Source organism: Drosophila innubila (assembly GCF_004354385.1).
Source record: "Drosophila innubila isolate TH190305 chromosome 3R unlocalized genomic scaffold, UK_Dinn_1.0 2_E_3R, whole genome shotgun sequence".
In the NCBI taxonomy this organism is placed as follows: domain Eukaryota; kingdom Metazoa; phylum Arthropoda; class Insecta; order Diptera; family Drosophilidae; genus Drosophila; species Drosophila innubila.
In genome coordinates, this window is record NW_022995380.1 from 26,748,091 (window position 1) to 26,775,707 (window position 27,617).

Genomic DNA, 27,617 nt, shown 5'->3' on the forward strand with positions numbered 1-27,617 from the left:
CTGGCCAACTCAAACCCCAATTCGTGGCTCTTTAAACATTTCAACGGGCTACGCGTCGGCGTTGCTAGTATGACATATTGTTCACATCTAAACGAGAACTATGAACTATGAAAATGGAAGGAAAATGCATTGGATGTGCCGTAGATACTTCTATTGTCATATTTGTCCTCTTTTCTCGGTGTTTTTCACTAGTTTTCGCTCTCTCAGCAAATGCGATTTACAGTCCGTTAATTGCTTTGTCGCACCAATTTGTCGTCCACAGAACATTCTCTTGGCCAAGAAGCTAGAGATGGTCGCGTGAGCTACAGAATTATTCAAATATTTCGGAAGGTCTTTTAAAAATTTATTACTTAAGTAATTATTCATTTATATTCATCTTTGTTCTTCCCTTGTTTTTTATACCCATCAGGTTTAACTATTTAAGATAGAAAAAACTAGCATGTAAATTATTTACTTTGACAAAACAATTACCCTAAATCAGCGTTTACAGACTGTGACCGTCCCAACATTTCAAAGTTATTTATGTGCTCTCCATATATTTTTACCAGTTTCAGTAGCATAACTAAAACACAGGCCAATAAATCATGTCAGAAGTGGTGAAATTTCTCTTGTTTTCAATGTGTTAAATGCTCTCAAGCATAAAGCAAATAAAAGTCAAAAGAAATGTGCCATGTAAGGACAACAAATAAAAATGTGCTCTCGTTGGAAAACTTTAAGTGGATTTTAACTACTGACAACGTTGTGGCTAATTAATGCAATTTTTTTTCTTTTCTATTTCGTTTACAGGCTCTGCTTTATTTTTGGTAATTACAATACAAAGCTAGGAATCCCAAAAGTTTAAAGAACATTTGTGGTAAACAAAGCCAACAAAACTGAATATTCATTTGCATAAACAGCAAAAGTAAAGTTGAACGCATAATTCTATACATGTGGCATGAAAAGTTTTAGAAAATGTGCAGTGACAAGTGAATTTAATTATTTCGAAATTAGTAACAACAAAAATATGAAATGAGCTTTATGTAAAATATCCACCTAAGCCGTAACAAACACATTACAATGGAGATGAGCAAGCGTGGAATTGGGTATTCAATTTCCCAATTTTATGACCATGAAAAATGCAATAGCCTGAGCCTGAGCCTCATCCAAAGTCCCCAATGGCGTCGACATAATGAAATTGGCTCGTATACTCGTTCTCATACGTGATGGACTCGAGCTGACATCAATATCAGGTGAGAACAGTGCAGGCGATGCGCATTTATATTTACTTACTCCAAATTTAGCTTTTTTTCTTATACTATACAATAGTTAACATTTTTTTTTTTTATTAACATACCCATGAATATTTAACTAGAAGTTTCTATAGGAATTTCTATGACAGACTTGTAGATTTTTGTTTTAAGCAAAGCTGCAAACAAGCAAAAATTTTGGTATGGGATCGGTTCGGCTGCTCAAACTATAAATGAAGACTAAGGTTCGAATCGCGAACTGGTTTATATACCCTTTAAGCCCGAGGGTTAGGTTGGAGCCTTGATTCCATTTAAAACAAAAAAAAAATATTTTTTTTTTAAAATTTTTTTTTTGACATTTGAAACCAAATAAAATTGTAATTTAAAAAAATCAAATTTTAATAAGAGTCCAAGCTTTTTGAAAATTTAAATGTGATTTTTCTTTTCTTCGAAGTCCCGAATTAAAGCATAAAATTTTTATAGTTATACGTTTTTTTAAGCAGTCTCATCTAGATTTTCCTCTTCTAGAGTTGAGCTTCGATTTATATAATTTTTCAGTGGCAATCCTTGTAACTATTTTAATTGCAATTTGGCCACATTTACCATTTGCAATTGGCCATTTTTTGGGCTCTAGCTAGCCAGCTCCAACTCTATTGCCACATTTCTGTGGCCCGTGTCGGCGCCATTTTGAAATGGATGCACGCATAAATGACTGTTGCTGCAATCAGCAACACTGACAGCTCACTGAGTAACAAATGTGAGGCAGATAGCGGAACAGCGCGCAGCATAGCAAAAGCCAGGGCCAGAGTCAGGTGGATGTGGTGCAAACAATGCAAAAATTCTATGGCAATAAATGACAGTAACTAGTCAGAAACAACAATAACAACGAGTATACGATGCGAACGTGAATACGGCACAATGTGCAGGCGGAAATGGAGCTCGACCATTGCAAACATGGCGCACAATGTGTGCAGATTGGGGATAAAAAAAAGTGCTGCATAACAGCAGGCGCATGTGTGTGTGTGTGTGTGGGTGTGTGTGTATATTTGTGTAGCCTGAAGTGATTTTAAATATGCAAATGACAAAAGAATCCAACAATAATTGTAATTATAAATGCAAACGGACGCATGCAAATAGATACTCGTCATCTAACTCACCGGAAGTAGACGCCAGGCGTGCGCTGGTCGAGATCGGATGGATAAATGCGGCCCACACGGCATTTGCTGAAGAAGATGCCCATGAAGGAGGGATCCCGTTTGTGCGGCCAGTCCTTAATGGGAAACACCAACGGATATGTGAGATACTCTGGCGGATCTGAGAACTCCAAGTAACCATTAAGCGACAGCTGCAATCAAGATATATTATATTTAACATATTGTGAGTCATCAGACAAAGTTAATAATTCTAGACGGGGAGGTCGACTTACGCGTGTGTAGTTGAAACGGAAACCATAGAAGGGCATCTGAAAGTTCAGATTCTTGTGCAGCTGCGTCATCGAGGCATGAATGTCGAACTGATAGTCGCCACGACCGCCATAGTTGTCCTTGTCGTAGAACCAGTACATGAAATTGCTGCGCAGCTCGGCGAGCCGAGCGGGGGTAATTGTATAGCCGCCAGCTGCGGTTGAGGGCGTATCCGGTGGCGCCACATTGTTGTTGGGATCTGCAACACGTAACGATAAGTACACATTAAATTCAAGTCAACGCCAAAAGCGCAATTATTATCATTTCAGATTTTCAACACCTAATCCTCGGAGATTACGTATTCAATTCCGCAAAAAGCCGCACATTTTTTGCCCAACATTTCAATTTAGGCCGGATGCACATAAACTTAAAACTTTGCAGTTGCCTTGCAATTTTCGCCTGCCTCCCACTTCCCACTTTTCGACCCATCTTCAGTTGTTGCAGCTTCCTGCTGACTCACTTACAAAATTGCTTGCAACTTCGCACTCTGCTCTCCGCTCTCCGCATCTTGCCACCTCCGGCTGCTTGTGCACTTAGCTATTAAAGGTCACAGTTAATATTCATTTCAGTTTTGCTAACTTGCCAGCTACAATTTTCCGTGTGTTCTCTTTGCTTCTGCTCTTTCTTTATTTCTTCCTGCATTCTTATTTTTTTTTAACACACATTTTTCTTGCTAATTTCTTTTTGTTGCTGCTTGTGGCACTGCCTTTTTAAAGGCAATTTAAGCTGACCAATTGCCAAGCATCTCTTCTTTTTGGCCACAAGTAAACAGTGCAAGTCAGTTCCTTGAATTGCAATTTTAGTTTAAGAGGCGCTTATGAATTTTCTACATTTCTGATTTAAAAAAGTCGTTGGAGTTTCGAGAATATAATCAACGTAGAAGAATTTATTGTTGAATTTGCGTTTTCAACTGCTTAATTTTCATATTATTTCTTTTATATAAGAACACTTTAATTTCTGCATTTTATCATTATATTCTTTCTTACCGATTTTTAATATATAAACTCTTTCTGTAGTATTTTCACTAATTAAAATAATCTTTATTTATTTCCAACCACTCTAGTCTTTCATTGGCTAAGACTTAACAATGTATATATAAAAATCTTTGTCCTCATTCACTCACTGATCATATTATATAACTTTCAAATATGTGACGTCTTAGCTGAAACTTCTTCAATTCCTTTAAATTCATATTTTTATAATAATTCTTAACTGAATTTAATTTTTTTATTTAACTATAAATTTTAAAATTTCATAATTTAAAACTTATAATTTTTAAATGCAACTTTTTATACAAGTTTTATATTAATTGAATCGACTGCTCATAGTTGACAATAATGTAATAAAAATGCAATTAATTTACTTAAGCAGAGCAAATCTAGAAATATTAAAATTGATAGCTCAACTCGTAGCTGTATTATCTCACATTATGATATATTATGCTTTAATTGCGTACTTAAAATTTCATTAACAGCCTTATGACAATGCCATTTTTGTGCCACGACCATGTCCATTCAGGCGGCAATTAATGCATCAATATGCAATGAGGCATCATTTTTTTATCCATTAAACTGAACTCTTTTGGCCGTCAATTACGAGTATTGAGAGTGCTTTTCCACTGCGCATTGTGAATCCTTATAATGTGCTATAATTGTCGATGACAGCAGTTGGCTAATTAAAAGTCGTTTGATTCGCTGTCAAGGCGAGTTGCGAATACCTAACTAAACCAGCACAAAGCAGAACTCATAAAATTTTGCAAAGTTTTTTCCGAGCAGCTGTCGATACGTTTTTGAGTTTATAATCTATTTATGAATCAGTGTCAGGTCATAAAATATTATCATGGCACGCTAATCCTTTTTGTGAAGTTCGACAAAAACTAGAAACGGAGGATTAGCCGCAGGACAGCTCCGGCATTTGACTGATTTATGATCCTGCCCATCGGTTTTGGGTAAATTGGTGCGCGGAAAATACGCAAAATTCGCGTGCTCGGGTTGCAATTCATTGGAAACATATTCAGCTGAATATTTATTACATTTTTTTTGGGCAGGCTGTAAAATTCTTGGAATGCAAAGCAAGTTTATGCTAAGGATTTATGTCGCATTAATCTGGGCAACTTTTTAGTTCACCGCAGCGTCATTGTCAGCTACCTGATACGGTCGAACAGGTAAGTTGATGTGGCAGGTAGAGAGCATCACGTATATAAGCTGCTCGACTCCTTCGAGTGCCACACATTCAGTTTGCAAGCACCGCAGCGAAAGGACCTCGAAATGAGCATCAGCACGTTCAACTTTCAGTTCTACAACTACAAATTGCCAGCGGCAGTGCCGGTAATGACCGCGTCCAGCTTCAGCGAGCTTGAAATGGACATCGATGAGGAAATGGGAGCGACGACACCCATTACCTCGACTCCACTGCCATCAGCGAAGCAACAAACCACGCCACGTTTCACCAGCGAACTGGCATTGGCAATTACCGGACCCGGCTCAGTTGTGAGCAGCCCAAAGCCGTTGGCAAAACCGTTGCAGGCGCTGCGCCCGCAACTGCACAAGTCTCAGAAGCGCCTGTCCATGGAGCTGCGCGAAAAGGTGTTGGAGATGTCCAAGCGCAACAACGCCTCCGATAGGGAGGAACAAGCAGAACCAGAACCAGAACCAGAACCCCAACTAGATTGCACCTTCAGTGGCGTCAACAACAACGAAGCCAGCAACGATGAAACCACACGCAGTGTTAGCGACAAAATCAACTTCTTCAACAAGCTAACCAACACCTTTGAATTCGCTCGAGGCTCTGGCCAGAGCAATAACAACAACAATCGCTTCATCTCTCTGCTACGCTCCAGCCGGCCAATGAGTGTGGCATCCACGGGCGCCAATGGACAAGTGCCGCCACCGAAACCCAAGCGCTTAGGTGCCACACTAGTCACGGATCCGGTGCAGCATCAACAACAGCACCAGTTTGCCACGCCCCACCCAAAGCCGCCCACAGGCCACAGCAACAACACAATGCAACGCAAATGCTCGTTACGCCGCAAGCCATCCATGGAGAAATCACGGGCCACCATTGCTCGACAAAATTCGAATGCACAACTGAGACCACAACGTCATGCCATGATGGAGGATCTGAGTCTGGTGGTTCCCGTTCGACTCCGCATTGCCGAATACGAGCAGCGCATTTCGATGAGTGCATAGTAATGCAATTAACATCAATGCAACAATGCAACATTCAACACTCAACATTCCAGCAGACCACGATTCTGGTTTTGTTAACAATTTAGTGCTAGCTCCCAAGGATACCCTAACTTTTAGTTATTAGTCATATATTAGTCATACGCCATGCTTAACATAAGAAAATTTAATTTGACAAACGTTTTGAGCAATAAATCAAATAAATAAACAGCAAAAGAAAATTGTGACTTTCCTTTAACTTCCATAAGCGTTAAACTTTTATCTACACAGCAAAAACCTCATACTAAATACATGTTTTAAATTCTTGATTTCAGCATGTATTTTTTAAGTAATTATTGTTAAATTAAAAAGGTCAAAAAAAGCCTAAAATATTTGATTTAACTAAAGAATAATGTGTAAAACCTCAAAAATCAAAATATTCGACCTTTGAAAATCCGATATTACTGAACTTTTGACACCGTTTGGGATTGATTTTATACCAAAATTTTTTTCTGTGTAGCTATAAAATTCTTAACAACTACTTATAACTCATTATTTAAATATGACTCAACTTTTTAATAAGTTTCAAAGGATATACCAGTTCTGTTGAAAATATTAAAGAAAACTTGAAAAGAAAAACTATTGAACAAATCTTTGATTTGTAGACCTTTATATAACTAAATTTAATCAAAGTGTGTAATCAGCACACTGACTAATGCATTTACAAAAACCTGTCTTTATAGCATTCATTTCGATTACAAGGCTCACTATCATTTATCACAATTGCTGTAAACTGAATCATACATTGGAAGCGTACAATAAAAGCCGTTAACTAAATAAAGACCCGCCTGTATTTCCAATGATCGTAAACACTGCTCAATGCTCTCAGTGATAACTAGTCACTTGTTTTGTTTGGAAAGCAAAAACAAAACAATCGTTAGCTTTTAATGCCAGAATTTGTGCTTTATCTTATCATGGTTGTGTATGTGTATGAGTTGCGAGAGCTAGCGAGAATCTACACACACACACATACACACACTGACACCTGCTGGGATTGCGTCGCCAAAAGTCGAACAAGTTATCGAGCAAATATTGTGGATAAGATAAGTCAACGCTGCGTATGAGTAATATGTGAACTGATTCAGCGCTCAAGTTGGACGGTTTTTACACTTACCCCAATTGTAGCCACTGGAATCCACATCGTACAGCTCACCAAGGTATTCATATGGCATGACTAGCGCACCGGACATTGGCTGTGGCTTTAGGCCAGAAACGGTTAGAATATCATCTGTGCCACGACTGGAGGCAACGGGCACCAATTTCTGTGGCGTTGCCACTTTCACGGCTGGCTTGGCCACTTCGGGTGCGGCTACTGCTGCGGATGCGGATGCGGGTGCGGATGCGGATACTGGTGCGGTTGCGGGTGGCGACACTTTTTCGACCTTTTTGACAGCGGGTGGCGTTTTGGGCTGCTCGGGAATCTCGACAAATTCGGCAGCTTGTGCAATTTTGGGCGCTTTATTCGCGGGCACGGCGTTCACAAATAGATCTTCCACTTCCGTAGATACATTCTCGTTGGCCAGAACATAGGCCATAAAGCCACAGGCCAGTGCACAGGCCACAAACAGTTTAAAGCGCATTCTCACTGTGCCTTCTATCACCTAATTCTATTATCTATTATTTAGTTTTCGATTCGTATTCGTATTCGTATTCGTTACGTATTTTTGCGTAGCTCACTGTAAAATGACACAAAAAAAGAATGCAAATTATGCAATTAGCACTAGAATTATTGTTAACATAGAATTTTCTTTGAGTTTTTCACTTGCAAATTGGGCAATTGAATGGTTTTTCACTTGATGACATCATCAATTTGTGGTGCTTATCAGCGTTATTATCATTATTCTTATCGCACGGAACACTATTGCTATTGCTTCACCATCAGAGACCACTTTACCAACCTTTAAAGCCAGAAAATACGTTCGATTCAGCGCCACGCTCAGTTAGGACTGAAGTCGGGGCGTTGCCAAAACTCGTTAGCTGCCTCGCCTGTCACCGTTTCGATTGTGAAATGTCGCCGTTATCTGTTTTATGCTCCGCACTTTTATCTTATCAGTAAAACCACCACGCACTGATAACGCATTCCTTTAGGCGCTCCACATTTTGTTGGCCAGGTCTTGAGTCGATTTCACTTGGTTTTCATATTGTGCAAGTAACCAGTTTCCAAATTCTATTGTTTATTTAATGCTCTCCCATTTCTTAACCCTCTCTTTCTCTCTCTCTCTCTCTATTGCTGTGTTATCTGTGCTCGCAGCTTTTGTTGACTTTGGCTACATTACGATTTGTGATTCATTTCCATTACAGTTAATCACCATTCCTGCCTGTCATCAATTTAATGGACAGAGCTTGAAAGGCGTTAACCATAATAGAGTCCCATTATAATTATAGACAATGAGCCATAACTGACAACAAGGCGGCATTTCCGCTCAGCCTTTTGTTTTATGAATGAAAGCAGCACGTGAATTGACGCACTTCATTTCGACAAACTATGAAAATCCCATAAACAAACTCATAAATTTTCATTTTCAAATGAGAGAAGACACAACAATAGCTTATTGAGAATTAATAATGTGCATGAAATATTGGCAACAGGACAAATCAAATTATGTGCTTCCCTATTTGTTGCTAAATTCCAAATCAAAATGTTTTAAAGTAGAGTTGTTTGGTGAACTTTGTTAAATTACATGCACATGAGATTTTAAGCTCATTACGGGCATTTCCACAGAGAGATCCAATGTAATCAAATACTTAAAATCAGGGAATAACTCCGTAACCAAAATTTTGAAAATTGAAAATTTTAAATCTCAAGTTTTTACTTTTAATCAACTCCGTATATTGTAATTAGTATAAAAAAACACTTTAAACTTGATTCACTTGAAATAGATCCTTTTACCGAAATAGTTGTTTTTGAACGTACCAAATTCATCAAAAATAATCATGATAATATCCTGCTTTGGAAATGAACATTTTCACGTAGAGTTAATGCTGAGTATAGTATTTCAAAATTATCGTTCCTCACTTGATTGGGCTTAAATTCAACAATCCAAATTAAATTCAATTTGCAAAATTAAATTAGAACAGGTTAGAGATATTCACTTCCGAAACTTTAAAGCCCAAACAGACCCAATTATACCAAATCATACTTAAAAAAAGTTCTGTACAAAAAGGTGCGAACAATTTGCAGGGAAATCAACATCTATTTTTGTTGTCAGAAATAAATTTAAACATACAGCCTAAAAGTATGTTACAAAAAATTAAATTTTCAAAAGAGACAAAAGAACAGAAGTGCTAGCATTTAAGTTGCATCGAACAAAACTTATTATTTGTGTGTATTGAAATCATGCTCAAACAGAAGTAGAAGTGAAAATAAAGCATGATGAGAAGATCTACCCACGTATTGACGCTATAAATACGTACAAAGAAATGCAAAGAGCAACTGCTCCCGACTTTCCATTTGACTCAATGGGTCAATATACTGGATAGAGAGATACTCATAGAGAGAGAGAGAGAGAGAGAGCGCGTCTGAAATAGAGTGAAATTGATCGCTTGTCTCAGCTCGGTCTGCTGATCAGTTTGCTTATCAGCACTGCTAATACCAGGGGGTCCGATTTGAAGCATATGAAATGAATTTCAGTTTTGGGTCGAAAGCGAGCAGCTGCAGTTGACAACGGAAAAGACGCCGGAGTGTGAAGCTGCTGTTATAATATCATTGATTAAATTAAGCAACTAAAATGCTACGCCACTTTGTGAGTTCGGAAAGTAAATTTGCCGGCCTGTTGGGCAGACAGACACGCCCACAACGCGGCTATCACAGCAAGAAAGGCGTCTGGGGCTATCGACCCATCGACAAGCGTGTCTTCGAAGGTAGGCAACAACAAGCTGCTAACAAGTTACTTATAAAGTTATACCTGAAAGTGAATTGCGCTAAAATTAAGTCGTTTAATCTGTGCCATTTTAATCTAATATTATAAAGTTGCCTGTCGTTGAGATAACAATCATTAATAACAAACAGTTGTGATAAGTCCAACGGCAAGCAAACATACAGTGGAATCGTTTAAAGCAGAAATAAACAAGTGTAGTTGTAAATCAATGTACGAGTACAACATTGCTGACCCATCAAACTGTTCTTGTTGCCGCTGGGCAGTTTATCACTGCGTGTTTGAGTGAAGCCACAAACCCTTCAACCTACAACCATAAAAGCAACAACAGAACCAAATGAATTGTTGTGGACAACTATGAAAACAAAAACAGCAGCAGTCTCACTCAAACATGCTGGAACCATGCAAATGTCAAACTATATTCATACGCACTTGCAACATGTTTGAAGCAACCTGTTGGAGTCGTATAACAATATTTTGTTTCTATTTACAACACCAATTGCAAATAAATGTTGAGTTTGAAAAATATGAACTCTGAATAGAATGATATAAAAATTAGGAGAATCGCAGATATCAAATTTTTAAATATAATATTTACATTCTGAAAACAGTTTTACTTTTAATTTGAATTTTTATTCTAAGCGACATGTTAACTCTTATATTTTATCTAATCAGACTAAGTTATTTAAAATCAAAATAATTTAAATTTTCAATTTAAGATTATTATATAAATCTTCTTTTCAAGTTTTATTACAAAAGCTAAAAAAAATATTTAATTAAAATATTATCAAAAATACGAAATATATTACAAATTCAACTATAAGGAATTATATATAAATACAAATGTTGATTCTGAAATTATCTTATGAAAAAATTAAATGTCGGTTCATAATATAAAATCCGTCATCTAATTATGTTTTTAAAAGAGGCATAAATAAATCATCCTTTATTTACTTTAAATTAATTATTACTTCATAATTTTATATTTCAATCAAAATATAATAGATATTTTAACATCTGAAAATACTATAATTTCATATGAAATATATTTTGAATTTGTAAGAATAGGAAGAAAAGTAAACGAAAATTTACCCGGAGTCGATCAACATACGAAGCAGACAAAATTGCTAAAGCAAAGCAAACAAAGGCTAAAAATTTGAATTGGTTTCATGGCTTAGTTGCAACACAATTGTGTTGCAAATTTGCAACAAGGCTGGGACGTGAAGTAGGAGCCTTATCACCAGGCAGCATGCCAGTTCTTATTAATAGGCAAGTCAACGAGTAGTGAGAGAAAAGGTGTGAGATGGATGAAGAGCAAGCAATTGCTACTGTCCAATAATCGCCACCTATGGTGCAACATTGAGTGCACTAGACATCCATGTTGCCAGTCCCTTTGAACGCTTAAACTACGGCTGTTGGGCCTCAACATGGTATTGATACCCAGAGTATTATATGACATCCAGTGTTGTCGATTTAACAACTTTTCGGACAGATCTGTTCTTTTTAAAGTTACTTAAGCAAAAAAAAATTAGTCTTGCACTATTTGGAAATCTATTTTGTTTAATAAATTACAATTTTCTTTTAATCAGGCAAAGAACAACTTCAGAAAAAATAGGCAAAAATATTCAAGATTATGTTTGAAAAATAAAACGTATAAGAAATGAACACTTATTAAAGTAAACGTATTTCTTTTATACGATTTATCTGTCCTCTATTTTTGTCTTTTTATTCCTTTTGTTTGTTTTTCTGTTCAGTTTTTCTGTATCTGTGGCTGGTAGTTGGCATCACTGATGACATCAGATGTGAGCTGAACTCTATGAGCTTATGTGCCTTTGTTCCATTTTAATTCACTTGACATCCCAATCAGCCTGGTATTGGTCTTGTCTTCGGACGCTCTTTTGATTTCAGTCGCATCCTTCCTGTGCACTGTCCTTCTTTGCTGGCTTCATCTCATACTTTATTGTCCAATGGCTATTTTCGATGCCGGCTCAATAATATTTACACGCTTCTGTTGAAATATATCGCCACAAAAATAATTCATCATTCAATGTATTCCTTTCTCAGCAGCAGTCGCATGCATGTCCTTTATTTAATGCCGAGTTCTGCGTAAAACAAATTGATTTATCACCGAAATATTGTCAAAGGAATTGCATAAATTGTTAAGCAAATCAAGTATTAATGCATTTTCAAGTAAGCTGACTAGGCAACTGTCAATGATCCCTACGTTTATTTAGAAGCAATCCGCATAATACTTTGGCACATTAACACCTAAGTAGAATCGAGATATCAACGGCTTGGCCCAGAAAAATAAAACACCATAAAAAAGCCCAATAAAAGGAACAGAAAGCCATATCTCACACATACCAAATCGTTATAAATAAATGCTTTATGTCACCGAAGGTTAAATACTCTTTTATATTTATAATATATACGTTTTTAAGTCTGTAATTTTAAATTGTAACTGCTAATTTTATTTTTACTTTAATAATAAAATCCAAATTAAATTAATCCTGAACAAATACGTTGAAATAAATGAAATAATATCAACTATTATTTGGGGTTATAAAAGAGTCGAAACAAGAGAAATTAAGGATTAAGGATGTTCGCCAAACTGAGGTCAAGCATTCGACCGTTACCCAAGTATATGCTATAAAAGTAAAATGCCAATAAATTCAAAAGGCCGCTCAATGTGGCAATGCACAAAAAGAAATCGTATTCGTATTCGCATTTTTTTTTTAATAATTTATAACTGCGAGAGAAAATTTATATTGTTTACGCATGTGTTTTTTTATTGTCAGTTGCGGAGGAGGTGAAGCAGGCAAGGAACTCGCAGGGCAATGTCTATCGCTGGGTCGAGGCTTTTCGCCAGCACGGACACAAATTGGCTGCCGTAAATCCCATCAGCATCAAAGAGCCCAACAGCGAAAGGTAAGTAAGAACAGACCCAACCCAGCAGCCCAACAACCCAGCTCAATCCCAGCACAAGAAACGTATAATTTATATTTATATTTTTGCTTCTTTTGTATTGTCAACTGGGCGCGTGGACAGCGAGTTGCAGGAATTAAATCCCGCATTTTATGGACTGCAGACGCAGCAAGCGGTGCGCACCGCCAACCTCTTAAATGCTCCCACGGATGGCCGGAATATTCAGAATGTTGCCCAGTTGGAGCAGCTGCTTAAGGACATTTACTGCAGCAGCGCAGCGAGTGCTGAGTTTGCCTATGTTGAGGTAAGCAGCCATATAATGACTACATAAATAGCTGAGACCCAACTGTGCCCGTTCTCCTTTCCGAGCAGGATATCGAGGAGCGCGAATGGCTGGCCCGCAACTTTGAGACACTAAACGAACATCAGCTGCAGTCGACGGAGCGTTGCGAAATCGCCGAGCTGCTAATTAAGTCACAGGCATGGGATAATTTCATGGCCCTCAAATTTCCCACGGTCAAACGTTATAGCGGCGAGGGTGCCGAATCCATGTTGGCCTTCTTCTGGCAGCTTCTACGCGACAGCGTTCAAGGTGAGTCCCTCCAGAGGAGAAGCTTTACTCTTAGAAAGCTTTTGTTGAATAGCAACAATGCTCTCAAAACTTATACAGTATGGAAAGTATGGAAAAAATTGACAGTGATGGAAAGAAAAATTACTTTTCCAATTTTGACGCAGAGTTAATATAGAGGTCAAATAATGATCAAATTGACATTCCGCAAGGAAATCGGTTAAGATTTGACAAAGTTATGACAGTTTGAATTTTTCAAAAGCGACTCATGGGGAAAGTATGCAAAAAATGGACAGTGATTGAAAAAAAATGACTTTTCCAATTTTGATGCAGAATTAAAATAGAGGCCAAATAATGATTAAATTGACATTTCACAAAGAAATTGGTTAAGATTTGACAAAGTTATGACAGTTTGAATTTTTCAAAAGCGACTCATGGGGAAGGTATGCAAAAAATGGACAGTGATGGAAAAAAAATTGACTTTTTCAATTTTGATGCAGAATTAAAATAGAGGCCAAATAATGATTAAATTGACATTTCACAAGGAAATCGGTTAAGATTTGACAAAGTTATGACAGTTTGAGTTTTTCAAAAAAGACTCATGGGGAAGGTATGCAAAAAATGGACAGTGATGGAAAAAAAATTGACTTTTTCAATTTTGATGCAAAATTAAAATAGAGGCCAAATAATGATTAAATTGACATTTCACAAGGAAATCGGTTAAGATTTGACAAAGTTATGACAGTTTGAGTTTTTCAAAAAAGACTCATGGGGAAAGTATGGAAAAAATGGACAGTGATGGAAAAAAAAATGACTTTTCCAATTTTGACGCAGAATTAAAATAGAGGTCAAATAATGATCAAATTGACATTCCGCAAGAAAATCGGTGAAGATTTGACAAAGTTATGACAGTTTGAATTTTTCAAAAGCGACTCATGGGGAAAGTATGCAAAAAATGGACAGTGATGGAAAAAAAATTGACTTTTTCAATTTTGATGCAGATTCAAAATAGAGGTCAAATAATGATCAAATTGACATTCCGCAAGGAAATCGGTTAAGATTTGACAAAGTTATGATAGTTTGAATTATTGGAAAAATTGTCAAGGAGAAAGTATGAAAAAATGGACAGTGATGTAAAAAAATTTACTTTTTTAATTTTGATGCAGATTCAAAATACATGTAAAATAATGATCAAATTGACATTCCGCAAGGAAATCGGTTAAGATTTGACAAAGTTATGACAGTTTGAATTTAAAAAAAGACTCATGAGGAAAGTATGGAAAAAATGGACAGTGATGGAAAAAAAATTGACTTTTTCAATTTTGATGCAGATTCAAAATAGAGTTCAAATAATGATCAAATTGACATTCCGCAAGAAAATCGGCTAAGATTTGACAAAGTTATGACAGTTTGAATTTTTCATGTAGAGACTCATGGGGAAAGTATGGAAAAAATGGACAGTGATGGAAAAAAAATTGACTTTTCCAATTTTGATGCAGAATTAAAATAGAGGCCAAATAATGATCAAATTGACATTCCGCAAGAAAATCGGTTAAGATTTGACAAGGCTATGACAGTTTGAATTTTTCAAAAAAAAACGTCAAGGATTTCTCCTTATGGAAAAAATTGACAGTGATGAAAATATGTTGACTGTTTAAATTTTGATGCTGAATCAAAAATAAAGGCCAAATTGACATTTTGCAAGAAAATCGGCTTAGATTTGACAAACTTATTACGAATTTTTATGATAAGTATAAATACAAAGTAGGATATTTTAAATATTGGAGTGTTTTATCCATTTTTAATGTATTCCAACAAAGAAAAGTAATTTCTTAACTTTTAATTTTCCGAAGTACAAAGTGGCTCATATTTGTTGGAACCCACTGTAGTCTCATTTCTGTTTCCTCACATTGTGGAGACAGAAAACTTATACTTAAATGTATATATATTATACGTGCACTTAAATGATTTTCCACCAAAATATTATTTTCTTGGCATGACCACCTATGGTGAAAACCACAAACACAACAACAACAATGACAACAGCGAACATCGAGCACGTGGTGCTGGCGATGCCCCATCGAGGACGCACCTCGCTGCAAGCGGCAATGCTCAACATGCGCCCGGCAAAAGTTTTTCGCAAACTAAGCGGCACATCGGAGTTTGCCGACGACGTCGACGCCATGTCGGACGTCATAAGTCACTTCCGTAAGTGAAACTTTCTTACTTTTGGGTGTTTGGTGGGTGGGGGTAGGGGCACATGCTGCGTATGCGTAATTTAATCAAACTCACATCTTCTGCAGATGTTTCCGAACAGCTTCAAGTGCTTGGCAAGAGCATTAACTTTAGCATGGTTCGGAATCCCTCACATCTTGAGGTAAGTCTTTAAACATTGTCTATAATTCAGACAGGATTCAAACTATTCTGCTCTTTCAGGCAGCTAATCCGGTGGCCATGGGCAAGACACGTTCCAAGCAGCAAACTCGTGGAGAAGGCGCCTTCAACAGCGATGCCAAGGCTCGGCCCTTTGGCCAGCACGTGCTCAATGTGATACTGCACGGCGATGCGGCTTTTGCCGGACAGGGCATCAATCAGGAGTGCCTCAATATGGCCTATGTGCCGCATTTCGAAGTCGGCGGCAGTTTACATCTCATTGTGAACAACCAGGTGGGCTTTACCACGCCTGCTGAGCGTGCACGCTCGACTGCCTATTGCTCCGATCTGGCCAAGTCCATACAGGCCCCGGTTTTCCACGTCAATGGCGATGATCCCGAGGCTGTTGCTCGCGTCACCAATTTGGCATTGCGCTATCAACGCGAGTTCCGCAAGGACATCTTCATCGATCTGAACTGCTTCCGTCGCTGGGGTCACAATGAGGTCGATGATCCAACCTTTACCAATCCCTTGATCTATCAGATCATTCATCAGCGCAAGTCTGTGCCCGATCTCTATGCCGCCCAGCTGGCGGATCAAGGTGTCTTAAGCGCGGAGCAAGCGAATCAGCTGCGTGAAAAGTATCTTGCTCATCTTGGTGAGGAATTGGCACTGGCTCCAACCTATCAGCCGCCTCCTTCCTACTTCGAGAAGCAATGGGCTGGACTCACTTCGGCGCCGTCTAGCGAACTTACCTACTGGGATACAGGCTTGGATTACAGTCTACTCCACTGGATTGGCCAACAGAGTGTGACTTACCCCGCTGACTTTGTAAGTTGAACTGTGCTTTGTCCAAGTCTCAACTCGAAATCAACTACTCTCTTTGAATTATAGAATGTGCATCCGCATCTGCTGAAGACTCACATCCAAGGGCGGCTAAAGAAACTGGAAGCCGGCAATAAAATCGACTGGGCCACTGCGGAATCATTGGCCATTGGCAGCCTCATGTATCAGGGCCACAATGTGCGCATCAGTGGCGAGGATGTGGGTCGTGGCACCTTCTCCCATCGCCATGCCATGCTGGTGGATCAGCAGACCAACGATATGCACATCCCGCTCAACCACATGGAGGGCGGCAACGGTGGCAAACTGGAACTGGCCCACAGTATTCTGTCGGAGGAGGCGGTGCTGGCTTTTGAGTATGGCATGGCCATTGATAATCCACAGAACCTGATTATCTGGGAGGCTCAATTCGGTGACTTTGCCAATGGTGCCCAAATCATAATTGACGCCTTCATAGTCTCTGGCGAAAGTGAGTACACTGAGAAAAATATGTCATAATAAAATTAGGTACGACCGCATCTTGAATTAAGTATTAATCGTACTTAAACTTAAATTTCTGACTTCTCATTCCTATGGCAGCTGTACGAAATCGTAGTCCGATTTTAACCCAACTTTGTCAGAATATATAAGACCATGGCAAATATATAATCCGTGGGTCTCGCTAGGATACTTGTACACTCAGAAAAATATGCCATCTTAAAATAAGGTACGACCGTACTTGAATTTATACCGTTTCGTTCTTAAAATTTTAAGACTGCTGTGTACTAAGCATCTTGAATTAAGCATGAATCGATCTTAATTTTAGAATTCTGACTTCACATTCCTATGACAGCTATCCGAAATAGTAGTCCGATTTTATCCAAACTTAGTCAGTATTTATAAGACCATGGAAAATATATAATCCGTGAGTCTCAAAAAGATACCTCCAGAAACAACTAATTTATTTGTACTAAACTAGTTTAAGATTTTTTTGTACTTAGTTTAGTTTTTTTCAAGATTGAAAGGAAGTTAAAAATTAGATCTTACTAAAAACAAGTACATTTTGGGATATTTCTTTTTCATTGTCATGCCTTAGAATTCTCAACTGGTTCTGGCGACGCAAATATGACCTTAAGATTGGATCGCTGGTAAAATCAGCACCTAACCACGAAAATACTCTATTATTAAATGGTATTTAATTTTTTTATTTTGAATAATTTTAGTACACATACTAGTGTTTGTTTTAAGATTAAAACTAATTCATAATGACAATGTTTTGTGCTAGAAACAGGTACATTTTGAGTTAAGTTCAAGATTTTTGTGTACTTGAAGTAGTGTTTTCAATTTTTTCAGACTTGAATTAAACCCAATACGTACTTAATTTTAAGATTTCCGTACTAGCGAAAACCGAACTTGAAATAAGATTTTTGTTCTCAACTTTAAAAATTCCGAAGTTAGACAGCTTTTGAGATCGTTTGTACTTGAAAATGGCCTGTTTAAGAACGGAACTCTTGATTTTTTTTCTGAGTGTATGGAGAGAGAAATGAAGCTCGAGTAAATTGCTGATTTGTTCTGAATCTTTCAGCCAAATGGATGGACTCAAATGCACTGGTCATGCTGCTGCCACATGGTTACGATGGTGTTGCCTCGGAGCACAGTTCCTGCCGCATGGAGCGCTTCTTGCAGCTCAGCGACTCCAAGGAAACCGCACCTGACGGGGATGCCGTCAATGTGCATGTGGTTAACCCCACAACTCCAGCCCAATACTATCATGTGCTGCGTCGACAGCTCGCCAGAAACTTCCGCAAACCATTGGTGGTTGTGGGACCCAAGACGTTGCTACGTCTCTCGGCAGCCACCTCAACCCATGAGGACTTCCAGCCCGGCACAATGTTCTACAATGTGCTTGGTATGCTTGCAGCTCGTTTTATGGATGATTTTCCTTGCTCACTGACCTCCTTCTTCACTCTTCCTTGCAGGTGATAACACTGTGCAGCCGGAACAGGTGCGCAAGGTCATCCTGTGCAGCGGCAAGCACTACTACAACCTGGCCGAGGAGCGTCAGAAGCGTCAGGCCAACGACACGGCCATTGTGCGCCTCGAATCCCTCTGCCCCTTCCCCGTGCAGGAGCTCCGAGCACAACTGGCGCAATACGGTAACGTGCGATGTAAGTTCACATCATAAACTGGCGCCGAAACAAGTTAATAACCAAACAGCCAACGCTTACACTGCCTTAACCACCTGCCCTCTTGCTCTGCCCCAATTATACAGCTTTCGTGTGGAGCCAGGAGGAGCATCGCAACATGGGAGCTTGGACATTTGTGCGGCCACGCTTTGAAAATTTAATTGGCAAGCAGGTAGGACACACACACACACACACACTCTAACCGAGTCATACATAACCCACATTCAACTTGTACACACACAGCTCCAGTACTGCGGTCGCTCCGAGGCACCAACTCCAGCCACTGGCATCGGCAAAGTGCACAGACGGGAAGCTGAAGAGGTTGTTGCTGCCCCATTTGAAGTTTAGTAAGCTGCCACCGACCCCTCCTCACTCCATGCATCACAAAGTACTTTAGCTCAATAAAACCCAGGAAAACAGGAAAAAACAATTGTGGATACGGCGTGGAAGGCGGCACCGAAAACTTCCATGTGGCATTACATAATAATTCAGCGTATGAAACAAAAAAGAGAAAAGTCAAAACTTTATGGCAAAGTTTTTAATTGTTTGTTGGCATTGTGTCCAGTGTACATCAATTCCTATTTTAACCTTTAAACTTGTCCATAAAAAGTCCAAGGTTTAATGCTAGGCAATTTTTTGAAACAGGTATAAAGTAAAGAAAAGTCTATTTAACCTACCGTAAATATTTATTATGTTTATGAAACATTTTACAGACTTTCAATTGGAATTGTTTAAGCAGCGAAGTGACCTTACTTAAGTATGTATATAATAATAAATCGGAGGATTTAATAGATGGTTACTATAGAGATTTCATCAATAAAATACAAAAATCTAATTCGAGTATTAAACTAATATAAACTGAGTTAAGTGCTAAAAAATGGTATATACTAAATGGTGTGTAGTATGTGGTGAGGTGAGGTGAGGTGAGGATTCCTACATATAAGGCGTTACCAAAGGACTCTAAAGATTGGAAAGCAACTTGTCAACTTGTTGGGTTATCAGTGCTAAAAGGGATTTGAAGAACATAAAACGAGGTAAGAAAAAGTCTCATCACGCTTAAATTATATCGTTGATGGTCAGGCAAAATCCATTAACTAGGCAGTTACCAGGAACTAACCAACTTAGAGGACCTGCCTGCCATAAACTTGCTCTAAAATATCATAAAAGTCGGTGGACGTCTTATATGCAAAGTACAGAAGTCACATCCAGAACACAAAGGCTAGGCATACGGATATTATAACCATGGCAGTTTCTTTGCAGTTGCCACTATCCCAACCACACTCAAGATCATATTTCAAGGCCTGTAAATATAATTTGAATTATCATAAATAATAGAAATGAAGGCAATTCCAATTACGAACCTCCAAAAGCTGTTGACCGCCTTTGTTATCACAATGCGTCTCGCGAAGATCGTCATCATGATCGTCGCAGTTGTGACGTCCGTAAACCTGACACGGTGAATTCATAAATGTACGGAAAACTGTATCGGTCCAGGTCTGCGAGGAGCAGATGTATTGCCTTCGTTTGCGTTGCCAGAACTCCACCCATCTAGCACAATGTCATATTAAGTGATTGTCAACTAAATCGCTGCTAAAAAGCTTACCCCAAATCGCAATCGCAGTTAAGATCCGTCTGTGACATCTTAAGATCAGTTAGGAAGACGCTATTTGGCAGATAAGGTACTGCACCAGTATTCGGATTTGGTATCTTCTTCAAGTTGTGATTGTTGTAACGTATGTCCAGTGAAATGTTCCGCACCCTTCCCATGTTCTTGAAGAAGTTTGGAGGCAGTGCTTGCAACGAGGTGTTAAACAGTTGCATATAGAGATAAGGAGAGCGCATGCCCTAAAACAAGGAAAACAGAAGTGGTGAAAAAGTGTATCTTATGTCTCTTAACTTTAATATTATTTCCAGGGACTGTAATCATTATAAATTATATTATAAAAATTACTTGGTAATGATTGAAGTCAAATTTTTTATGTTTTTCATCAGGGACAATCATTATTTTTGAGAAATTTAGTAAAACTTACACCATAATCAAAAATAATCATTATTATTGATATAAAAAGAACAAAATCAAAAAATAATCATTATTATTGATCAAGAAAAAATAAAAATCAAAAATGACTTATTTTTTTCGCTCAAAATAAATCTCAACAGTAATTTACGGACTCTGTGTAATTATTTGGAAAAAAAATTAGTACTAGTAAAAAAATTAGCTTTGTGATTCCTTTATAAGGATATGCCATAATATTGGTGATACGTAAATTATCAGTTAAAAATTAGAAATTTAAAAATGGCGGAAATGCAGAGATTGTAAAATTATAAAGATTTTTTGTGAACCACTTTTTCTAGGAAAATTATAAGTTGGTGTTCTTTTAATAAAAAAAGAAAATAATAATAATAATAATGATATTTCAAAAAGACTCACCCGTAGTATACGCTCGTGGAGATTCGTGAATTGCGGTCCACTGAAGGTGATATTAGTCAGCTTCGAAGGAAGATGTCCTTCCATCTCTCGCATCAGATCTGTTGGCATACCAAGCTGTACAGTTTGCATTTCCTGTGTGGGTCCCGATCCCTTTTTGACGATGCGTGTAAAAGGTTGAGGTGCCTCAATCCAAAGTTCCCGTATGTTGTGATGATGACGCAACAATTGGGCAATGTTAAAGTGCTCCACGTGCGAATAGGCAGTCAGTTTAAGGGAACGCAAATGGGGTAAAGAGTCGAGGCAACCGTATTCAAAGTAGTGTAAACGGAAGTTGGATATATCTAGCATTTCAAGATCCTCATTGACGCCATCAAAGCTGTTGTTGTTGAGCGAGGTAATCGGATTTCCCGAGAGCATAAGCCGGCTATAAAAAAGAAATCAGCTAAAATGTTGATATCAGTTGATAAATCGATAATAGACTCACCGCAAATGTGGCAGCGATTGTGTCATTAGAGGAACGTTAGTCAAATCATTATTTGAGAGATCCAGCATGCGAAGATTGCTCATGTTATGTGCCAGTTCCTGGGGAATGGAGGGCAGTTCATTGTAGCCCAGTCGGAACTCTCGCAGATACTTTAAGCGTATTTCAGGCACTGTGCTGAGTGACACATTCTCCAAACCAAGTTTAATCAATGAATTTTCCAAGCCCATAAATGACTTATCCATGACCTTGAGATCGCGATTATGGGAGAGATCCAAGACTGCCAGCTTTGGCATTGTGGCAAACACGGCATCATCTATGCGGAGCAAATAATTATACGAGATGTCCAGATAGCGAAGAGACTGAAATAAAAAATTAAGTGAGTTTTTAATTAAAAAAAAAAATATTTTAAAAAATAATTCGAATTTCTAAATATTTGTAAATATTTCGACTTATTATAGTGATTAATTTTTATATACTGCTACAATCTATAATAATATAGCGCAATATAAAAAAAATATAAAAATAAGAAATGTTTTTCAGGTCAAATTTTTTTGTATGAAATAAATGATTTTAGTTTAAAAAAAAGTTTTAAAAAATAACTAGAATTCTAAATATTTTTAAATATTTCGACTTATTATAATGATTAATTTTTATATACTGCTACAATCTATAATAATATAGCGCAATATAAAAAAATATAAAAATAAGAAATGTTTTTCAGGACAATTTTTTTTGTATGAAAGAAATTATATTCTGCTTTGGTTTTGAGGAATACAAGATTTTAAGGATCAGGTTCGGTTATCTGAGAACTTACCCTAAACTTATTCGATAGATCCATGCTGTGTATAGTAGAAATGAAATTGTTGGACAAATGCAACTCGCAGAGCGTCAAGGCAGCCAAGCTGGAGAGCGAAGACGATGGTATCTTCAGAAGCATATTGTGCGAGACATCCAATCTGTAAATAAAAATACAAATTGCCATTAAAAAACCTTTAACATACCCTACAAATCCTTTTCTAATACTCACTTTTCCATGCCGCCATTGTAGAAGAGATTATCGGGTAGACCTCGCAGTTTGTTGTGAGAGAAGTCCACAATGCGCAGTCCTTGAACGGGCTTGAAGATATCCTGTGGTATATCGGTCATGTAGTTATGATCAAAGTAGATCAGCTGCAGTTGTTTGGTATTTTTGAAGGCGTCAAAGTCCAGTTCATGTATCCAATTGTAGCTCAGGTCGAGCCACTGCAAATGCGGCATGTTTCCAAACACATCTCGAGTTGTATTCTGGAACGTAGGTATAATTTGTAAAACTTAAAACTTTGTAAGCCAGTCAAATCAAAAAAAAAAATTTCTTATTTCAGATAGCAAAAATTATAGAATTTGAAAAAAAAAATTATTTTAAATAATATTAGAAATTTAAAATTTTTAAATGTTGAAATTAAAGAACCAACCATTAGTGAATTGTAACCCAGATGCAAATGGGTTAAAGAGATCTCAGCAGGTCGGAAATAGCCAGGATATATTATGGAGATGTTGTTGTGGGAGAGATCCAAGATTTTAATATTCGAGTGATACATGCCGCCTGAAAGGATATATTTTTCAAATGTCTTATACTTAATCGAACTTAAACAATATTTTACCATGCTCATTGCGTCCACTCCAGGAGGAATTGGACATCAGTTGCCGGATCTGATTGTGGCTAACGTTGACATTTAAATTGGACAGAGTTCCAACTTGATCGAAGTAGTCAAAATTGAAATTAGGCAGCTGATTGAAAGCCATGTCCAGTATCTCGAGCTTAGGCAGATTCTGAAAGGATTCCTCGGCCAAGTTATTGAGCTTGTTGCCCCGCAGATTCAGGTATTCCAATTCATCCAGGTTCATAAACGCACGTCGTTCCACTTTGTCGATTTTGTTATCATCCAGCTGTAATTTTCTCAGTGCTTCCAGATCGAAAAATGTGTGCTGAGAGATCGATGTGAGATGATTGAAACGCAGTGAGATTTCCTCCAGCTTCGAGTGTATGTCGCCCTGGAAGGTGCCCTTCAGCACCTGCTCAATGCGATTATCGTGCAGCTCCAAAAGTCGTAGATTCTTCAGAAAATGGAAGCTAGTATCGCTCATGCTGCTTATATGATTGTTGCTAAAGTCCAGCTCCTGGAGCGATGTCAGATGCCTTAAAGCCTCCGCAGGCAAGGCGCTACCCGAATAACCATGGGACATCTTCAGCGAAATCAAGGAGTGACCAATCTAGAACCATAACCAGGTTAAGGCAAGACTAAATCTTAACAATCAGTTAAACCAACTTCATGGAATGCATCATTCTCAATGCTGGAGATGCCGTTCTCGCTGAAGTCCAAACGCTTCAGGCCACGCACATGCTTAAAGGCATGGGACTGTATGCCGGACAGACCGCCTCGAGTTATCTGCAGATCCTCCAGCTCAACGCCAAAGTCCTTGAAGTCCTCGGATCCCACCGAGGAGGTTCCCATGCGCGATATTGATAGCGATCGCATGTTTCGCATTCTGGTCATACTTTTTGAAAATAAATACAAAACAGTTTGCTGGGGTAAGGGGTGTGGGGAGCAGGACACTTGTGCTGGGGTCACTTACTTGCGCAGAGTCTGAAGATTGGTCGGATCATTGCGATCGCCGCTGAGATCCAGTTTAAGCAGTGTATAATGCATGGCATTAAAGGTTTCAGTGGGCTTCGGGATTTTGATCTTATTGTCACGCATACTGATGACCCTGTTAACGAGAGAGAGAGAGAGAAAGGGGGGGATTGGGTTATTTGGGTTCGCATAGCTGCTTATTTCTTGCATCGCCTCATTTCCCTATTCGTCACGTTTCCGTTTCAAAAGCAGGTCACACACTTTGTTGAAGCCCCACATAGATGGGCGCCAACAATCCGATTAGGGTTGAGTCTACAACCACTTACCTCAAGACATCGAAATTATTGAACAGCTTGTGGTGCAACATTGTTAAGTTGTTTCCAGACAGATCCAAAATCTGCAAACTGTTCACCAGGCTATCAAAGGCGACAGGTGAGATATTCGTCAGACCGCAATACCTCATATAGATCTCACGAATGCGAGCTGGTTTAAAAGCATCATCCTACAAGATATGGTATTACATAGATGTCAAACCAATCAAACTTGATTCCAGGGACCGTAATCTTTATATGTTATATTTTAAAATGATTATATTTAAATTATATATAAATTTTGTACGTTTTTCATCAAAGATAATCATTAGTTTTGAGTAATTTAATAAAACTTACACCATAATCATTATTATTGACAAAATAAAATAAAAATCAAAAATAATCAGTATTTTTGATCTAGAAATTACAAATTAAAATTAATCATTATTATTGATTAAAAAAAATAAAAATAAAAAATGAGGATCAAAAATGATTATTATTCTTTTCGCTCAAAATAAATCTCAACAGTAATTTGCGGATTACGAAAATGCAGAGATTGTAAAATTATAAAGAAATTGTAGGGCCAATCATTTTTTTAGGACAATTATAAATTGGTGTTTTTTATTTAAAAAATAATAATAATCATTATTTACGGTCCCTGCTAGACTCACTCACTCGCAGTGTATGTATGGGATTTCCATCAAAGAAGGTACGATTAACGGTATCAAAGTACTTGAAGGAATTCGGAGGCAGCACTTCAATATGATTATATTCCAAGTGTAGATTGTCCAGATTTAGTTTGGTGCTGGCCTTGATGTCGTAAGTCTCATTACCGCTCAGCGACCATATAACATTGTGAGATATGTCCAGAGTGCGTAGACTCTTCAATGGACCCAGTGCGTCGTAGGGTATCTCCGACAGAATGTTGTCAGTGAGGAGGAGACGAGTTAGCCTAGGCATGCCATCGATGAAAACATTTGAATCTATCTCGAAAAGACTATTTCCACTCAGATCCAAGATTTCCAGGTTCAGCAAGCCGGAAAAACTATGCGTCTGCAGCATTGAGATGCAATTATCGCCCAGAATTAGACTTTGCAGTGATTCCTCCAAGCCACGAAACGAATCGTGGTGTATAGCTGTTATGTGGTTATGGGACAAATCCAGAATGCGTAACTTTTGCAGGTGACGCAGGGACTTTGAGGGTATCTCGACCAGGTCATTCTGCGGTAGAATCAACTCCCACAATGAACGTTCCAGTCCGGTAAAGGCATCATCTGGTATTTCAGTCAAATGGTTTCCCGAAATCTTCAATCGATACATTCCCGTCGACTGCAAAAAGTACGGCTCAATCTCACGCAGACCCGTATTCTCCATGTGCAGCATGAAAACCTAGCAGAAATCGGACCTTTCAACTGTAATCCCTGTGGCTCTGGGAATCCTAGTCACTTACCTTGGACTGGTTAACCATGCGCGGCAATGCGGGAAACGGCACATTCTTACAATGCACAATGCCGAGATCTGTTGCAGATTTGGAACACGTACACATCACATTGTAAGTACACGGCGGATAGTGGGTCTCTTCCATTTCCCGACTGAACATCGAGGCACGCGCCAAGGACATCCAGATCATGATGATCAGCGTTATGGTTAAAAAGGCATAGCCAAATTTGAAGAAAAATTCGAGACCCTAAAAAAAAGAACACCAAAATAATTTGAAAAAATGATTTTGGCGAGTCAAATGCATCACACTATTCACAGATTAAAATATCATTGCTTGTAAACGTTTTGTTCCTATGCGAGACTAGAACATCCTGGAGAGAAGGAAGGCAGAATAGCAAAGACTGTTGTGGGGTTTCACATATTTTCACTGGTTTTCTTTTCATTTACATTTTTCAACCCGTGCACTTTTAAGGCTATAAGTTGCCGTATTAAATGTCCTTAAGTGTTATTTTTCTTTATAATAAGAATTCATAGATTAATATTTTAATGATCTAAAAGATTTTTAATACGAAGTATACCAAAATTTTAAAAGAAAAATTTTAAACAGTCAATTGAATAAAATATCTAATTCATACTATCGTTTAATATTGTTTTGGTTAAATTACAGAAATAATTTTTTTTAAATTGCCTTAACCAATTACTTTGTAAAACAATTAAAGGAGAGACTACAGACAGTTTTAAAGAATCATAGGATTAAAAAGGATATTTATTTAAGAAAACATTAAATGAAATAAATATGTATATTACTATTTCCAAAGAAAATTAACCGTGGTCAGAAAAATCATAGCTTCTTATTCCTAGTATTTATGAACATAGTTTTTTTAATGTTACTTAAAATTTGAATGGTTTTTATTGTCTCTGTTTATGTAGTCCTTTCAAAGTTATTCGAAATTTGTATTATGTACTAATATTTTATTTAATTTATTTCACACACACCATTTCGTTAATTGGATTTTCCAGACGCGATAATTGGCATTTAAAACAAGTTAATTTCAATTAGGATGTCTCGAAGTCTGCGAAATCGCTGCACAGCGACTAAATTTAATAATCTTTCCTTCACAGGATGTGCGTCACTTTAAAGCCTTCGAACGTGCGCGCCCAAGCCAAATATTCCTATTTTTCTTGGCTATTTGCTTTCGTTTCGCTATGAATTGACTAAGGCACCTCAAACACGTCCGTACCGCAGCGCGTTCCACGCACGTCTGAGACTTGAAAATCAATCGGGTTAAGCATTCTACGGCAAACCGACCAAGTGGCGCAAGTCGCTAATTGGATTGTAACATTTTGGGATGTTCTTTATGGCCACCACCTACTACTCTTTGGCCATTGGGCACACACTTGGTCCGATTTATAACATTACTTTACGCCTGGTTGGCTGCTCGCATTTGGCATTTCCTCGCTTTGCATTTTGTTTAGAATATAGCAAGCAAAACATAAGCAAATTGGTTAGCGGAAGGTGCTTACTATCAAAATCCAAAGATTTCAAGCCTTCCAAGCCTAGCCAAGGCAATACTCATGCCTGACTTGTACCCAGTCAAAGTCTCCACTGCACGGATTAAAACTTGTAGGAATTCGTTTAGCATGATTTTGGGTCTGCACCGAGGCGTGCCGTGTGAA

The 27,617-nt window shown here is 38.1% G+C and overlaps 4 protein-coding genes across 7 annotated transcripts in view; 2 read left to right on the forward strand and 2 right to left on the reverse strand.

Moving 5' to 3' along the window:
- LOC117792577 (protein mesh) overlaps positions 1-7,895 on the reverse strand; it is a 42,019-nt gene extending 34,124 nt beyond the window's left edge. For all 3 annotated transcript variants that reach the window (XR_004618184.1, XM_034632775.1, XM_034632774.1), the window contains exons 1-4: positions 7,812-7,895; positions 7,028-7,589; positions 2,653-2,888; positions 2,384-2,571 (exon numbers count right to left, since the gene is read on the reverse strand). Coding sequence is in view for 2 of the 3 variants with exons in the window: in XM_034632775.1 (XP_034488666.1) it covers positions 2,384-2,571; positions 2,653-2,888; positions 7,028-7,493 (890 nt within the window). In the remaining variant the exon portion in view is untranslated. The remainder of the gene's footprint in view (positions 1-2,383; positions 2,572-2,652; positions 2,889-7,027; positions 7,590-7,811) is intronic.
- LOC117792579 (protein bottleneck) lies at positions 4,876-6,073 on the forward strand. Its single transcript, XM_034632777.1, has 2 exons — positions 4,876-5,607; positions 5,638-6,073. The coding sequence occupies exons 1-2, from the start codon at positions 4,957-4,959 to the stop codon at positions 5,875-5,877; spliced, it is 891 nt and encodes a 296-aa protein (XP_034488668.1). The 5' UTR covers positions 4,876-4,956; the 3' UTR covers positions 5,878-6,073.
- A 1,668-nt stretch (positions 7,896-9,563) lies between the features above and the next one.
- On the forward strand, positions 9,564-19,452 carry LOC117789954 (probable 2-oxoglutarate dehydrogenase E1 component DHKTD1 homolog, mitochondrial). Of its 2 annotated transcripts, XR_004617940.1 has the most exons (13): positions 9,564-9,774; positions 12,587-12,716; positions 12,837-13,017; positions 13,086-13,305; positions 15,328-15,489; positions 15,585-15,658; positions 15,718-16,485; positions 16,549-16,966; positions 18,062-18,385; positions 18,456-18,644; positions 18,749-18,834; positions 18,906-19,307; positions 19,376-19,452. XR_004617940.1 is itself a non-coding variant. In XM_034629170.1 (12 exons), the coding sequence occupies exons 1-12, from the start codon at positions 9,642-9,644 to the stop codon at positions 19,008-19,010; spliced, it is 2,790 nt and encodes a 929-aa protein (XP_034485061.1). In that variant the 5' UTR covers positions 9,564-9,641; the 3' UTR covers positions 19,011-19,345. The 2 variants fall into 2 exon arrangements, 1 of the variants encoding a protein (XP_034485061.1); XM_034629170.1 differs by lacking the exon at positions 19,376-19,452 and having other exon boundaries at positions 18,906-19,345.
- Positions 19,330-27,239, reverse strand: LOC117789953 (chaoptin). The gene is made up of 15 exons (XM_034629169.1): positions 26,937-27,239; positions 25,951-26,187; positions 25,176-25,889; positions 24,516-24,691; positions 24,191-24,325; positions 23,884-24,112; positions 23,218-23,827; positions 23,029-23,159; positions 22,605-22,861; positions 22,392-22,533; positions 21,578-21,936; positions 21,094-21,517; positions 20,266-20,507; positions 20,024-20,210; positions 19,330-19,963 (listed from the first exon to the last, which is right to left on the reverse strand). The coding sequence occupies exons 1-15, from the start codon at positions 26,937-26,939 to the stop codon at positions 19,862-19,864; spliced, it is 3,948 nt and encodes a 1,315-aa protein (XP_034485060.1). The 5' UTR covers positions 26,940-27,239; the 3' UTR covers positions 19,330-19,861.
- Between the last annotated feature and the right edge of the window lie 378 nt (positions 27,240-27,617).